The following is a 12,855-nucleotide window of genomic DNA, read 5'->3' as shown; positions in this document are numbered from 1 at the left end:
CCTTTTCGATCCAAAAAAGCAAACCTATTACTGCATGTGACATATTATAGTACTATGAATCTAGACATACATCTGTCCAGATTTATTGTAATAAGATGTATCACATCTAGTACTATGTTTTTTTCTTAAATTCGAGGAAATACCAGCAGTAAAACAGAACTATGTCACAACATTTGACCGAAGAGACTTGCCAGTACAAAAAAATGGGCAATGTGCACAGAGATCAGCTGTACTTGTTCCACATACAATGGATTGACTTGTTAAGTGTTAGCAACTGTAACCTCAGAATGTCAGTTAAATTGAACAGATGTTCAAGTTCTCAAGTCAGTTATGTATTTAATAGTTCTCTTCCGGCAAGTACAAGAAATTCGTGTAGAATAAGAACCAGCAGAACCCTGCCATATATCTACAGTTGATCCTTTTCCTTCTATAGACAAAACTACTTTTTTTTTTAGATAATGTATAGACAAAACTATACAGAAGCAGTACAACATTGAGTGACTAATTAGTTAGTTACAACTGATTTGGGAGTTGCATGTATGTGCTTGAATTTGGTAGGCACCCGCCAACAATCATCCGGCCATAGGCAGCATAGGCACTATCAGTACTGCCAGAAACACTGTACCCTCTAATAAGAGCATTGTATGTGAAAACGTTAGGCTTCCAGCCTTTCGCCAGTAGTTCTTCATACATTTTCCCAGCTTCAGCACCCTTCCCTGCTTTTCCTAAGTGGAGAATTAGTGAATTATAAGTGTACAGGTTCGGGGCAATTCCCTTCTTCTGCATCTCATTGAATAGAGCATCTGCTTCCTCTAATCTTTTTGATTTTCCAAGACCATCAATGAGCAAATTGTAAGTGATTAGATCAGGTTCAAGACCAAACTCTGATAATTGCCTAAAATATGTTAGACCATCATTTAACTGTCCTGCCTTGCAGAGCGTGTCGATAATAATCGTGTAGGATTTTATATCTGGGTTTATTCCTTGATCAACCATATTCTGAAATAATTGACAAACTTTTTCTGTATCACCAGCTATTCGATGTCCATTCAGTAGTATATTGTAGATAGTGCAATTGGCTTTGCATCCATACTCCAGCATCTCATTGAAAAGATTTTCTGCATCTTCTATCCTTCCAGCTTTTAACAGACCATCAAGAAGAGGACCATATGTGCATGGTGTAGGTGAGAAACCTTCGCTCATCAGATTGTAGTACAAATCAATAGCCTGCTCCAACCTTCCTGACTTTACAAGACCTGAAATGATCGTGTTATAAGTAACATATGTTGATTCATATCCTTTGCGGTGCATCTCTTCTTGAACTTTTAGCATTTCCTCTATCTGCATTGACTTTCCCATGGCATCAAGAATCAAGTTGTAAGTAAACTCATCTGGGCCACATCCAAGCTCCTTCATTTCAGCGAACAAGCCTTCAGCAATATCTATTAGGTTCTCATCGACAAGGCCACGGATTAAAGAATTATAAGATCCAGTTTTTAGTGAAATTCCAAAGCTCTTGAACTTTTTGACAAGTTCATGTGCTTCAAGAGCTTTCTTCTGCTTACAGAGATGCTTAATCAATGGGCACAAAAAGAAATCATCCAAGGAAATACCACTCGATGCTATGATTTCAGCAAACTCAACTGACTTTTCGATGCCAGCCTTTTTCAGTATCCCTTCCATCAGCGAATGGTATGAAGACCTATCTGATTTGGAACCAGGTTGGAGAACATATTCCTTGATAGTATGCAGAGCTTCTTTCATTAGTCCAATTTTCACAAAACTTGGGAGGATAGTACACAGCGTTGCATAATCTGGAATAATAACCTTCTTCATCTGACAAAAAATACTGAATGCCTCATTAAATCTCTCTTCTTTGACAAGGCCATATATGACAGTGTTGTAAGACGAAAGGTCAGGTCTGCATCCTTTCATAGTCATATTGTATAGCATATCAAGTGCATCATTAACTGCCCCATTTTTGCAGAGGCAGTCAAGAATTGTATTGTATGTTATTAAATTAGGAGGATATCTACTGCAGTACATTTCTTCAAGCAGATGCATTGCCTCCTTGACTTTACCTTCCCTTCCCAATCCTGCCAAAAGCGTATTGTAAGTCCCATCTGTTGGCTCTAGATTCATTTCTTTTAGTTGATAAAAGATCTGCCAGGCTTCATCACCTCTGCCTGCCTTGTAGACTGTGTCAATCAAAGAATTAACTGCAAGAACATCAGGAACACACTTATTTTCAATCATATCATGGAAAATCTTCACAGCTTCATCAACTTTTGATGCCTTGCTGCAACATTTGATCATCATAGTGTAGGTGATAGTATCTGGAGAAACCCCCATAGCTTTTAATTCATGAAAGACCCTTTTTGCCATGCCAAGTCTACCAGATTTGGCAAGACCAAACAAAACAGCATTACCAGCAACAACATCTGGAACAATCCCTTTGCTCTTCATAAGTTCATATCTCTGTATTGCCTTTATAGACTCACCAGATTTTCCATAGTAATTTATGAAAAGGACATGCGTGTAGCCATTTGGCTTAGGTCCATGAATATCCATGTGTTTAAACAGCTCTAAAGCATCACCAAATTTATCAGCTTTAAGAAAGCCCGATATTAGTGAGTTGTATGAATACAACTCAGGCAATATACCCTTTTGTTTCATCTCATCAAACATTTCTGAAGCTTCAAAGACCCTCCCAACTTGGCACAATGCATCAACAACTGCTGTATAAGCAACAACATTGTCATTGTACCCATCTTCTTTCATTGCGTTCCAGAATTCCATCACTGACTGCGAGTCGCCATTGTCACCAAACTTATCTAAAAGAGTAATGTACGTGACTCGATCAGGTTTTTGATCACTCTTCTTCATCTTCCAAAAAACATCCTTGGCATCACTGATACGACCAGCATCACAAAGAACCTGTATAAGCACAGTATGGGTAATGACATCCGGCTTACACCCCTCATTCTCCATTCTCCCAAGTATCCGATAAGCTTCATCAAATCTTCTTGCCTGTCCAAGAACTCGAATACAGATGGTGTAGCTATACACGTTCGGCTTCACGCCATGAGCCTCCATTTCATGCAACAACCAAAGAACCGTCTCTACATCCCTCCTCTTCCCGAACGCCACCATCAGGACAGAGTATGTTCTCACACTCGGCACGATATGGTCCGCCATCATCACCTTGTAAACCTCCAATGCCTCCCTATCAAACCCAGACTTCACAAGGAAATAAATCAAGCCATTGTACGTGTATGCATTCAAGCTAATCCCAGCATCTTTCATGACCGGCAGGGCCACCGGCGCACTCTGGAGGCCCCCCTCCACGCCAAGCCCTCTGAAGATGGTCGCGAAGGTGCCCACGTTTGTCTTGACGATCTGCCTCTGCATTACGTCGAACACCTGGGCCATGTCCCCAACCCGGCCATGGGCGCGCATAAGCTCGAGCATGTAGTTGCACGACGCGGTCGTGTGGGCGACCCTGGGCTGCCGCGCCACCGACTTGAACAGCTCCAGAGCCTCCGCGGGGCCGTCCGCCGACCTGAGCATGTGGATGACGTCCTCCGCCCCCGCCCTCCGTTCGTCGCAGGGCGGCGGCGGCGCGCGCGGCTCCAGCCGGCGGAAGCCAGCTCGGCCGACCCGCCGCTTCTTGGGCCGAGACGCCAGCAACCCAGCGCCAGCGGGGGAAGAAACCCCCGCGGCCCCAGCCTTCGGGGTCCTCGACGGGGCCGTTCCCCCGAGGACGCCGGAGCAGCAGAGCTCCATCATCCCCGCCGCCAGCTATTGCTGACAGCTAACTCCGGCGAGCAACAAAAACCACCAGACACCACCACCTGAACAATTCCAAGAAGCATCAGAACCTGAAAAAAGAAAAAAAGAAGGCAAAATCCCAAGAAGCATCAGAAGGCAATGTGCAGAAGCGCATGCGCGTTGCGAATTGCCGGTGCCCCCCCTACCTCCGGCTTCACCGGTGGCGCCCGGAATGGAAGCTCCGGGCTCCGGAGAGAGGGGTAGATAAGATCCTCGAGTAGCGCCGCACAGCGCACTGTCATTTTGGACACGCGGAGAGATATTTTTTTCTTCTTCTTTTATTGGGCCCAATTTACGCGGGACTCTCTGCTATGTGGGCCGTTTCGTCCGCTCCTCGAGCCGGGCCCAATAAAAGCCCAAGAGAACCTGGTTCGCTGACGTCACCTTCCTCGCGAGCCCATGGGCCCTGGCTGCGTCTTGCGGCAACGATGCGGTCAAACTTGGATCCTATGTTAATATCAGGGACAGAGCACGAGCGAAATAGAATGGATGCCACTCATTTCTTCTCATTTCTTTTTTAGTGCTTTGAACTAGATTTAGATTGATATGAATGATTGGATTTGGATGGAAGAAATACATATACGGTAAAAATTGATAAACTCTGACTAATATTTTGTTATGAAACCCCCGTCGATACAAATAGCTCTGCCGCTAACGTTACAGTCACTGATATATATAAGTCTTATCTCCTACATATCTACGTATAGTGATGGTAATATTACTAACATAATGTTTATCGTCACTGCCAGTACAGCATACTTGATAATCAAGCAAGTACTTATACAGCTGCTACATAGAACGCTGTATACTTTGTTTACTTGAATTGCATTCCAAATCGCAAATACTAAGGATGCGGCCAACGATCTCAGTCTCGTATAAACAAGTTTACCTTGTATTCTTGTACATGATTCAGTAACATTTTACACATCAGGGCACTCTACTGCAGAATGGGAAGCCTGAGAGCAACCTGTAAGGTTATTGGCAAATGACAATTTGGCAGAGGTCATCGCGTAGCAATGTCTGATCAATTGTTGCAGAGGTCCTAAGGATGATGCTTGAGACCGTGAAAATGTATGGAACACTCAACTGTCTGTATTATTTGAGTGAATTCTGTACTAGTGCTCTAAATGACAGCTCCTTTGCCCTGGATTCCTGACCTTTAAACATGCGGTTGGTCGCTCGAGCAGCTAATCAGAAAGTAGCTAAATTCCATCTACTGCCCAGCAATGGCTCATTGTCGTGTCCTGAGATTACGTGGAGGAACAATATCGTTCACCGAAATTGAATTTGAAGTGAATCGCAAATGTGTTTGGAGGCATTAATTAGAAAAAAAATCACAATCACTAAATGGCACAATGGTTGGACAGCCATACTAACCTTGGTCTTGGCATTCTGACAACCACAAGTCAATGTGATCGACAATCTGCTTTCGTACTTTGTTCACAGCCTCTGGAGATGAACAATTGGATGAATCACCTGGCAACCGCAAAATACAAACAATTGTCAACTCAAAAAACTAGAGACTTGATACTAATCCTAGACGAGGCAAAGAAAGTAAAGGTTATAATCTACAGTTATAAGGAAAATTGCATTTTGCCTGTGCTACTGTCCTCAATATGTGTAACTGGTGTACCTTCAATATGTGACGGAGCTTGAGGGCATCCAGATAGATCACTGCAATGTCCGCAATTGCTGCACTCAATTAAGTATGATGGCACTGCAGACATTGCAAAAGAAATTTATAAGCATATTATAACATCGAAAAAATGCATACTAACTCTTCAACTGTGCCTCGTATATTGGATAAGAGAGTGCTATTGAAACATAGAAATGGCCAGGAATTTAGATGCTCACATTCTTTTGATGATTTCTGCTTAGAAGCGTGGCGCCATGGGTCTTGGGAGCCATTTGCAAAAATAATTTTTGAACCTACAAATGTGATATATTAATTAAAAAATACAGGAATTACTGGCATGCGGAATACTGATTACATGCTTTGGATGTCACACTAAACCATTATACATCTTTTTGGTTAACCAAATATCCATTCAAAAATCACGATATATGTTTATAAGATATGGAATTTCCTTGGTTGTGAGAAGGGATACTTCACTGCAGATACAAGGTCAATGATAATGACCTCACCCACTTGCATTACTAGTGCAGCTCAATCACTTTAAACCACACAATAGGATCCATCAATATGGACATATAGAACCTTGTGATTAACAGGATGCACATGTCAATTATTATTGTATTGTATAGTTTTCCCTTTTAGAGAAACTTCAGAGGTTAAGGAAAGCAAAATTACAGAGGTTTGCAGCTTGCTGCAGGAATTGCGTGCATATTTTGGAATTAGATAGCCAAAAAGGACCATATTTGAAGAATCATAAAATGTAACATGATGAAGCTAATTATTTTTTAAAAAAAAGGTATACCTGCAATTCTTGTGCCTCCATAGTATAAGTTTGTCATGAAAACATCAGGATAAACTCCTTCCCCAAAAACATTTTTGCACAAGTCCAAATGGTACCTAGAAAGAAAAAAAGATACAAATAAATACAGTGTCTAGAAGCATAGTCACATCTAAAAAAGATAGGATCATAGATGGCGGATCCAAGCTAAGATAGTTTTCAGTTTTTTTTTTTCAAGTAACCTTGTGTCAATCTTTGCAGAACGGACACTGTCATTTTTTGGAGCCACTTGGAAATACGCAACTTCACTGCAAACTTGGTACCACCATAACCTATATGCTAAACAAAATCAATAGTTAAATGCATGGGTAACATCAAGAAAGGGTGACTGACATTAAGTGCTACTTTCAACTTCTGAAAGCATGACTTTTGCAAATATAGAACGTAAGGGTTTGCATTTACAGGATTCAGCAGGAGTTGGAGTTGTGTTCTTCAAATATTCTTGATCATATGATGCAATTGATGCTCCAAATGCTCCTATGTAATAATCTTTCACATAATGAGCAAATGTTTCCTGCACAGCAGTGTAGAGCAAGCAAGATTAGCAAAATGTACAGGAGCACAACTAAAAATAAGAGTAAAGGTTGACAAGGAATTGTCACATGTTCAATAATGACACAAACACAAATCAGGAATTACTGGCAGCTTTATCCTAACTCAGGTCCTAATTACTAACAAGAATATTCATCGTGCTTCCAGATGGAGGTAGTACATACCACCAAATCTGTACCATTCTTCTTTGCTTCGACTAGTGGGGAGCACACAGCATCAGGATTACCATATTGGAACTGCACATGGTACAAATTTTAACACAACATTTGCATCCAATAGATGATAAAGTCAAGATAAATGTACAATGAGAATACCGCGATAGCTGCTGCATCTGCCAGTAAAAAGAGGAAGTCACCATCATTTTCTAACTGCAAGTATCCAAAAGAAATTGGTAAATATGCTGTTATAGCATTTTTATACCATGCACTACTGTTATATTAATCTCAGTCACAAGATTGACAGACCAACAGCAGTTTAATCGTGTTTCCATCTACCACAAGGAGAGGAATATTCATAGGTAACAAAAACACAGTCCTAAATTTGAATGCTCCATAATATATTTTGACAAACAGATTCCTACTTTCCTACTTTAGTATAATAATGTCAGTCATATCAAAACTGTGCAGAGTCACATGATTTCCAGACAAGTTTTAGACTGTAAAGTCAGGGAAGTATTGTAAGAATTTGAGAAGCCATTTTTTTAGCACCACTATTGCATGACCATTAAAGTAAGTTGGACATGTTTATACAATTTTGTTCTTTCAGATTTTGTCATACTGAAGCCAGGAACAAAAGATGCAACCAATAAGTTGTCAAAGCAAAAAAAAATACAGTTCCATGTCACGGAGATGATTACCGATGATGCTCCAAACAGCTGTTTGACTGAGTTGCGACCAGACTGAAGTTGTCCATCAACAAGTTTTGTTGTCTCTTGCAGTGCTGCTTTGCATTCAGGGCCAGCTGACTCACCAATCTCCAGAGGTGTGATCATACAGAAAGGTACAACTTTAGATGCAAGCCGAAGTGTGACATCTTTATTACATGAGAAAGGATCTGCACTGGTACTAACCTGTTTGTCAAAGTCAGTAAAGTTGTAAACAGAAAGAACAACTCCTGAACTTGCAAGACTTCCACATGTCAGGTGAGGGAACTTCAATCTGAACCAAGCACTAAGTGCTCCAGCGTACGACCCTCCGAAAACAAACCAAGAACTGTCTGCTCCTGAGCGATTATACTTAGTATTCAAAGTTTCCTTCAAACAAGAGAAGTCAAACTCAGAACAGGAGGTACACTCATTTGGATATTGAAAGTACAAACGGCCCCATGCACACCTGATAATATTGGCGGAAAACAGCCAGATCAAACAAGGCCTGCTTTGATGACAAGAACCTTAGATTTTCTGTTGTCAAACTCTCGAAAGGGGAACTCTTTCCATAGTATCGATGCTCAGGGGAGACCACCGCCGCACCAAACTTCTTTGCCATGACCTACATACACAAACCATCCCACATGTATGCCGTCAAAACAGCTGAAGTTATTGTATACAGCCTAATGCTTGAAAATAGAATTATAGATCACACCTAGAGTGTGTAACAAATAACATCTAATTGCTTCAGTAGGAAATTGTACAGATATATACTCGGTCATACTCACAGCTAAGTAGCTGTTAGGGATCCCATTGCACGAAGATTCTCCACAGATATACAAGAAAATTGGCCCTTTTGGAACTCGGTAGTAATCAAGGAATTCATAGTAACGCTGCTTGAATTGCCGATGGTCCTGCATAGTAAACAAAATACCGCTTCAATAAAATGCAAAAAGGAAGAATCGAAAAATGATGGCACAATTTATCAACATTATGCCATACAACATCATGTTTGACACCACTTGAGTCACCAGTGGCAAATAGTTAAATGCCGCGCATTTTCACACCGGACAACATTGAAGTCCAAGTTCAAGTTTATTGCAAGTAAGTAGCAGGTCTGGCAGGCTCATAAATTTCATAGTGACGCATAACATGTATACAGGGGGTACCAATTTCGTAAGGGATCCACATATGGTTCCCCACACTGCCTTCACATGCATTTAGAGACATCAACAGACAGCCGATATGAGGTATGAACATTGTGTGTGTGGACCATGAACATCAGCACGGGCACGGCGATATGGGGCAGATCACGTAAAATCTACTAAACAACCTAGAAAAACCTAGCAATTTCAAGCTCCATAAATCGTCCAGCTTCAAAATAACGTGCCACTGCGGATGTGGCGAGCAGGTTAAGTAATTCGCTATGCTATCACACAAGAGCAGGCAGAGCCCAAACTGCTGCAGAGTGAGGGCTCGACACAAATCCACCGGCCATTCCCCCAACCCCTTGCAAATTCGAGGGAGAAATGGAAAGAGAGAGAGGCGTGGGAGACCGGACTCAACGGTGGGGTTGAAGTGGTCGAGGGTCTGGTCCATCCACCGCTCCTCCTGCGTCAGGTACCTGCCGGGGCCGGCGCCGAGGCGCCCGCCGACGCTGCCGCCGCCGGAGGGCGGCGGCAGCCACAGCCCGATCGGCTCCGCCCCGCGAGCAAGGAGCAGGAGCAGGGCCACGACGGCGACGGCGCGGGACGCCATCTCCGGCGCTTCCGCTTCGTCTCGCTGCGACGGCTGCGGCGGCGGAGGGGAGGATGCGTTTCCGGCGCAAGCAAAGCAAAGCAAATCTCTCTTGGTCAGAAGTGGAAAGCAGTTAACGTGCAGATCGTATTCAACGGATTTGTGTACGGGATTTTCCTGGCGTGACGACGACGATACGGTATACGGTCTAGAATACTGCGTACGTAGAGCCCGTATGGTGCCGCTTGGGCGGGGATTGCGGGGAGCCCAATACAGTTATTCGATCGTTTTTTTTACTGAGAGTGTGTGTGTGTGTGAGGATATTCCATTGCTTTATTAGAGCATCTTGAGAAGAATACTAATATTTCACTTTTCATAATCTTGTATTGGTTATAAAAAATATTGGACATAAAAATTATACCCTCCTTCAAAACTGAATAACATGTATTAGGAACACATATTTTTGCCCTAAATTTGGAATATGTTTTAAACATTCATAAATATTGAGAATAGCTTAATTCCTAAAATTTATTTTTAGAAATCAATTTTAAACGACTCTTGTAGATGCTCTGTTCTTTTGAATCCTATTATTCTCTAGTTTTTATATGCACGCTTCTCGAATGGCTAAGCGATATATTTTTAAAAAATTCTATATAGAAGTTTATCATTTTACCTTTGTAGAATATGTTTTGATTTTATCTTTATACTGTTAAGTAACTACTAAAAATTAATTATCATTAATCTTTCGTCGACCAAAAGAACAGCTAGGTCCCATTTGAAACAATATTTATTTTTCGGTTTTACTGTAGAACTGTCTCCACATTTCTCGAGCGATTTCAGACGAAATTTTTCGGCATCCTTCAGTGCTGCGCTCACATTGCTTGCCAATGGTTATTCATACTTTTCTGTCTTGCATTTTCCTTGAGCTGTAATCATTTTTTTTAACCACAATTCTCTTATAGTGCATTATTGCTTACTAGAAAAATTACTACTACCTCCGTTTCATAACGTATGATGCTTGCTTTTTGGCTGCAACGTTTAATCATTTGTCTTATTAAAAAAGATTGTATAAATATAAAAAATGATAAGTTGTGCTTAAAGTTTTTTTTTTGATAATAAAGTAAGTCACAAGCAAAATAAATTATATTTTCATAATTTTTTGAACAAGACAAATGATCAAACATTGCAAGTAAAAAAGTCAAATATTTTAAGCATTAAACTTTACAGTGTAAATGCATGTAACCTTCTTTGTATAAAAATGACTGAATTTTGCTGCGACAGTGCGACACTGAATCACTGATCACAACGCCACCGCCGGCGCCGGCGCCACCATCGCCGTCCGTGGCACAACCAGTGCACGGAGAGGGTGCCGCATGGTGGTGATGAAGCCGTAGTCCGCCGTGAGATCCACCGCCTCCTCCTCCTCCCTCCCGGGGACGCGGCGCCATTCGAAGGCCGCGACCAGGTTCGCGAGGAAGTACTCCAGGTGCAGCATGGCGTAGCCCATCCCCGGGCACGTCCTCCGCCCGGCGCCGAACGGCATCATCTTCACCTTCGCTGCCTTCTCCTGCTTGCTGCCGACGGCCAGCCGCACCCCTTCCCCTTCCCCTCCGGCCATGAACCTCTCCGGCGAGAACTCCTCCGGCCATGCCCACGCCTGTCAATGGAGTTGACGAGGGAACTATTAGTGTGTGCGAGTGTAAGATTTATATGAAATGTGGCACGTCAATGGCGGTGTTTGCATGGTCGACCTTGTTGTCTCTGCCGATTTCTTCTATGGCGAAGCTGACCACGTTGCCCCGCGCGACGCGCGTGGTACCGAGCGTCACGTCGCACGCCATGTGCCGCTGCACGGACGACACCGGCGGGTGCCGCCGGAGAGACTCCATCACTACTGCTCTCAGGTACGCGCACGGCTCGCCGCCGGCGGCCGCCTCGACCTCGCTGCGCAACCGGGTTTGGATGTCCGGCTGCCGTGTTAGGTTCGCCAGCGTCCACTCCAGCTGGGCGACCACCATCTCCGTGGCTGCGCCAAGGTACTCCGACACGAGGCCCACCATCTCGCCGTCGGTGAGGTTCCGCCGCCGGTCGCCGTCTGCCGGGACCTTGAGGTCTAGGAGGGTGTCCACGTACGTCGTCGTCGCTGTCGTGTCGCGAGTGCGGCGCTGCTCCTTGCGCGCTCTGATCAGTGGGAGATACATCTCTTCTTGCCTCCGGCGGTGGCGGAGCAGCTGCCTCCATCGGTCCCGGTACACCAGCCTCGCCACCGTCTGGAAGGTGGAGAAGACGCGGGCGCTGGGGAGGAAGCGGAGGAACTCCTGCTGCGCGGCGCGCATGGCCCCGACGAGGTCGCCGTCCACGCCGTCGCCGAAGCACGTGGCCACGTTGAGCGCGAACAGCGCGGCGTACAGGCAGTCGCGGACGGGCACCACGCCACCGGCGCCGGGGCGCGCCGCGGACGCGGAGACGTCCTCCACGAGGGCCGCCAGCGCCCGCGCGCGGCGCGGCGCGGACCGGGTGGAACGCCTCCGAGGTGAGGTTGCGGCGGAGCGCGACCCAGAGCGGGCCGTACGGCACGGTGTTGATGTTGTGCAGGCGGCCGCCGGAGACGATGGAGGTGGCGCCGCCACCGGCGGGGCGGTCGGAGAACGCGCCGGCGCGGCGGACGAGCGCTTCCACCGCGACAGCGCCGTCCCTGATGACGGTCGTCGGTACGTCGCCCAGGCGGACGCCGAGGAGGCGGAGGACGGCTTCCCGGCCGCTAATCGCCGCCGTCTTCCACGGCCACTTACTTTCATGCCACCGCCTGACGGTGGAAATTGCTGCGATCAGCAAGGTCGCCATGGAAAGAACGAAGAGTGAAGCGACGTCAGGTAGCAAGCTGCCCACCTCCATGGCCGTACTCTCGTCAGCTCGTATACATGTAGAACACACGTACGGTGAGTGAACTTGAACTAATTTATAGGGAGGATCATTAGCATGGTGCAACCCATCTTTTTGTTTTTTATAAGATTACAGTCAAAATTTAAACTTTTAACCTTAAATTTAGAGTATATTTTAAGATTTTTTATTATAGTTTATTTTTTCATCTTAGCGTTTTAGATCAATAAGAACATGCATATGAAAGTTTTATTAATTCATAAATTATTTTTTATTTGTAAACAATCAGCGGTATATAGCAAATAAGCAAACATGTTGGGGGCATTGCCCATGTTGGCCCTAGCCCCACCCATGTGCACACATATTCTATAAACAAATCTAAATAGTCCATCCATATTAAAATATGTAACGTGTTTTGTTTCATTAAGCTAAAGATTTAACTAAAGACTATTTTAATAATATATTATTTGTGTATCATAAAAATAATCATAAGAGAGTACCTTCAAATACATATTT

At 44.2% G+C, this 12,855-nt stretch overlaps 3 protein-coding genes across 4 annotated transcripts; all 3 read right to left on the bottom strand.

The window, feature by feature from the left end:
• Window positions 1-233: 233 nt before the first annotated feature.
• Window positions 234-4,052, bottom strand: LOC102699536 (pentatricopeptide repeat-containing protein At4g31850, chloroplastic). 2 transcript variants are annotated; one of them, XM_006661884.3, is made up of 2 exons: window positions 3,978-4,052; window positions 234-3,854 (listed from the first exon to the last, which is right to left on the bottom strand). In XM_006661884.3, exon 2 carries the CDS (start codon window positions 3,787-3,789, stop codon window positions 514-516), a length of 3,276 nt encoding a protein of 1,091 aa, XP_006661947.1. In that variant the 5' UTR covers window positions 3,790-3,854; window positions 3,978-4,052; the 3' UTR covers window positions 234-513. The 2 variants fall into 2 exon arrangements, with proteins under 2 accessions (XP_006661947.1, XP_040384116.1); XM_040528182.1 differs by having other exon boundaries at window positions 234-3,881; window positions 3,978-4,047.
• Window positions 4,053-4,693: 641 nt separating this feature from the next.
• Window positions 4,694-9,588, bottom strand: LOC102723085 (probable serine protease EDA2). The gene is made up of 14 exons (XM_006661883.2): window positions 9,289-9,588; window positions 8,511-8,636; window positions 8,189-8,344; window positions 7,927-8,109; window positions 7,714-7,830; window positions 7,172-7,225; window positions 7,022-7,093; window positions 6,708-6,819; window positions 6,488-6,584; window positions 6,270-6,364; window positions 5,686-5,760; window positions 5,465-5,548; window positions 5,209-5,307; window positions 4,694-5,075 (listed from the first exon to the last, which is right to left on the bottom strand). Exons 1-14 carry the CDS (start codon window positions 9,478-9,480, stop codon window positions 5,023-5,025), a joined length of 1,515 nt encoding a protein of 504 aa, XP_006661946.2. The 5' UTR covers window positions 9,481-9,588; the 3' UTR covers window positions 4,694-5,022.
• Window positions 9,589-10,331: 743 nt separating this feature from the next.
• Window positions 10,332-11,795, bottom strand: LOC102713402 (cytochrome P450 89A2-like). The gene is made up of 3 exons (XM_015841564.1): window positions 11,204-11,795; window positions 10,941-11,107; window positions 10,332-10,385 (listed from the first exon to the last, which is right to left on the bottom strand). Exons 1-3 carry the CDS (start codon window positions 11,793-11,795, stop codon window positions 10,332-10,334), a joined length of 813 nt encoding a protein of 270 aa, XP_015697050.1.
• Window positions 11,796-12,855: the final 1,060 nt, after the last annotated feature.

This window comes from Oryza brachyantha, chromosome 10 (assembly GCF_000231095.2).
Source record: "Oryza brachyantha chromosome 10, ObraRS2, whole genome shotgun sequence".
Lineage (NCBI taxonomy): Eukaryota > Viridiplantae > Streptophyta > Magnoliopsida > Poales > Poaceae > Oryza > Oryza brachyantha.
Note: the sequence above shows the minus strand (reverse complement) of the source record. Positions and strands in the feature narration are given on the sequence as shown.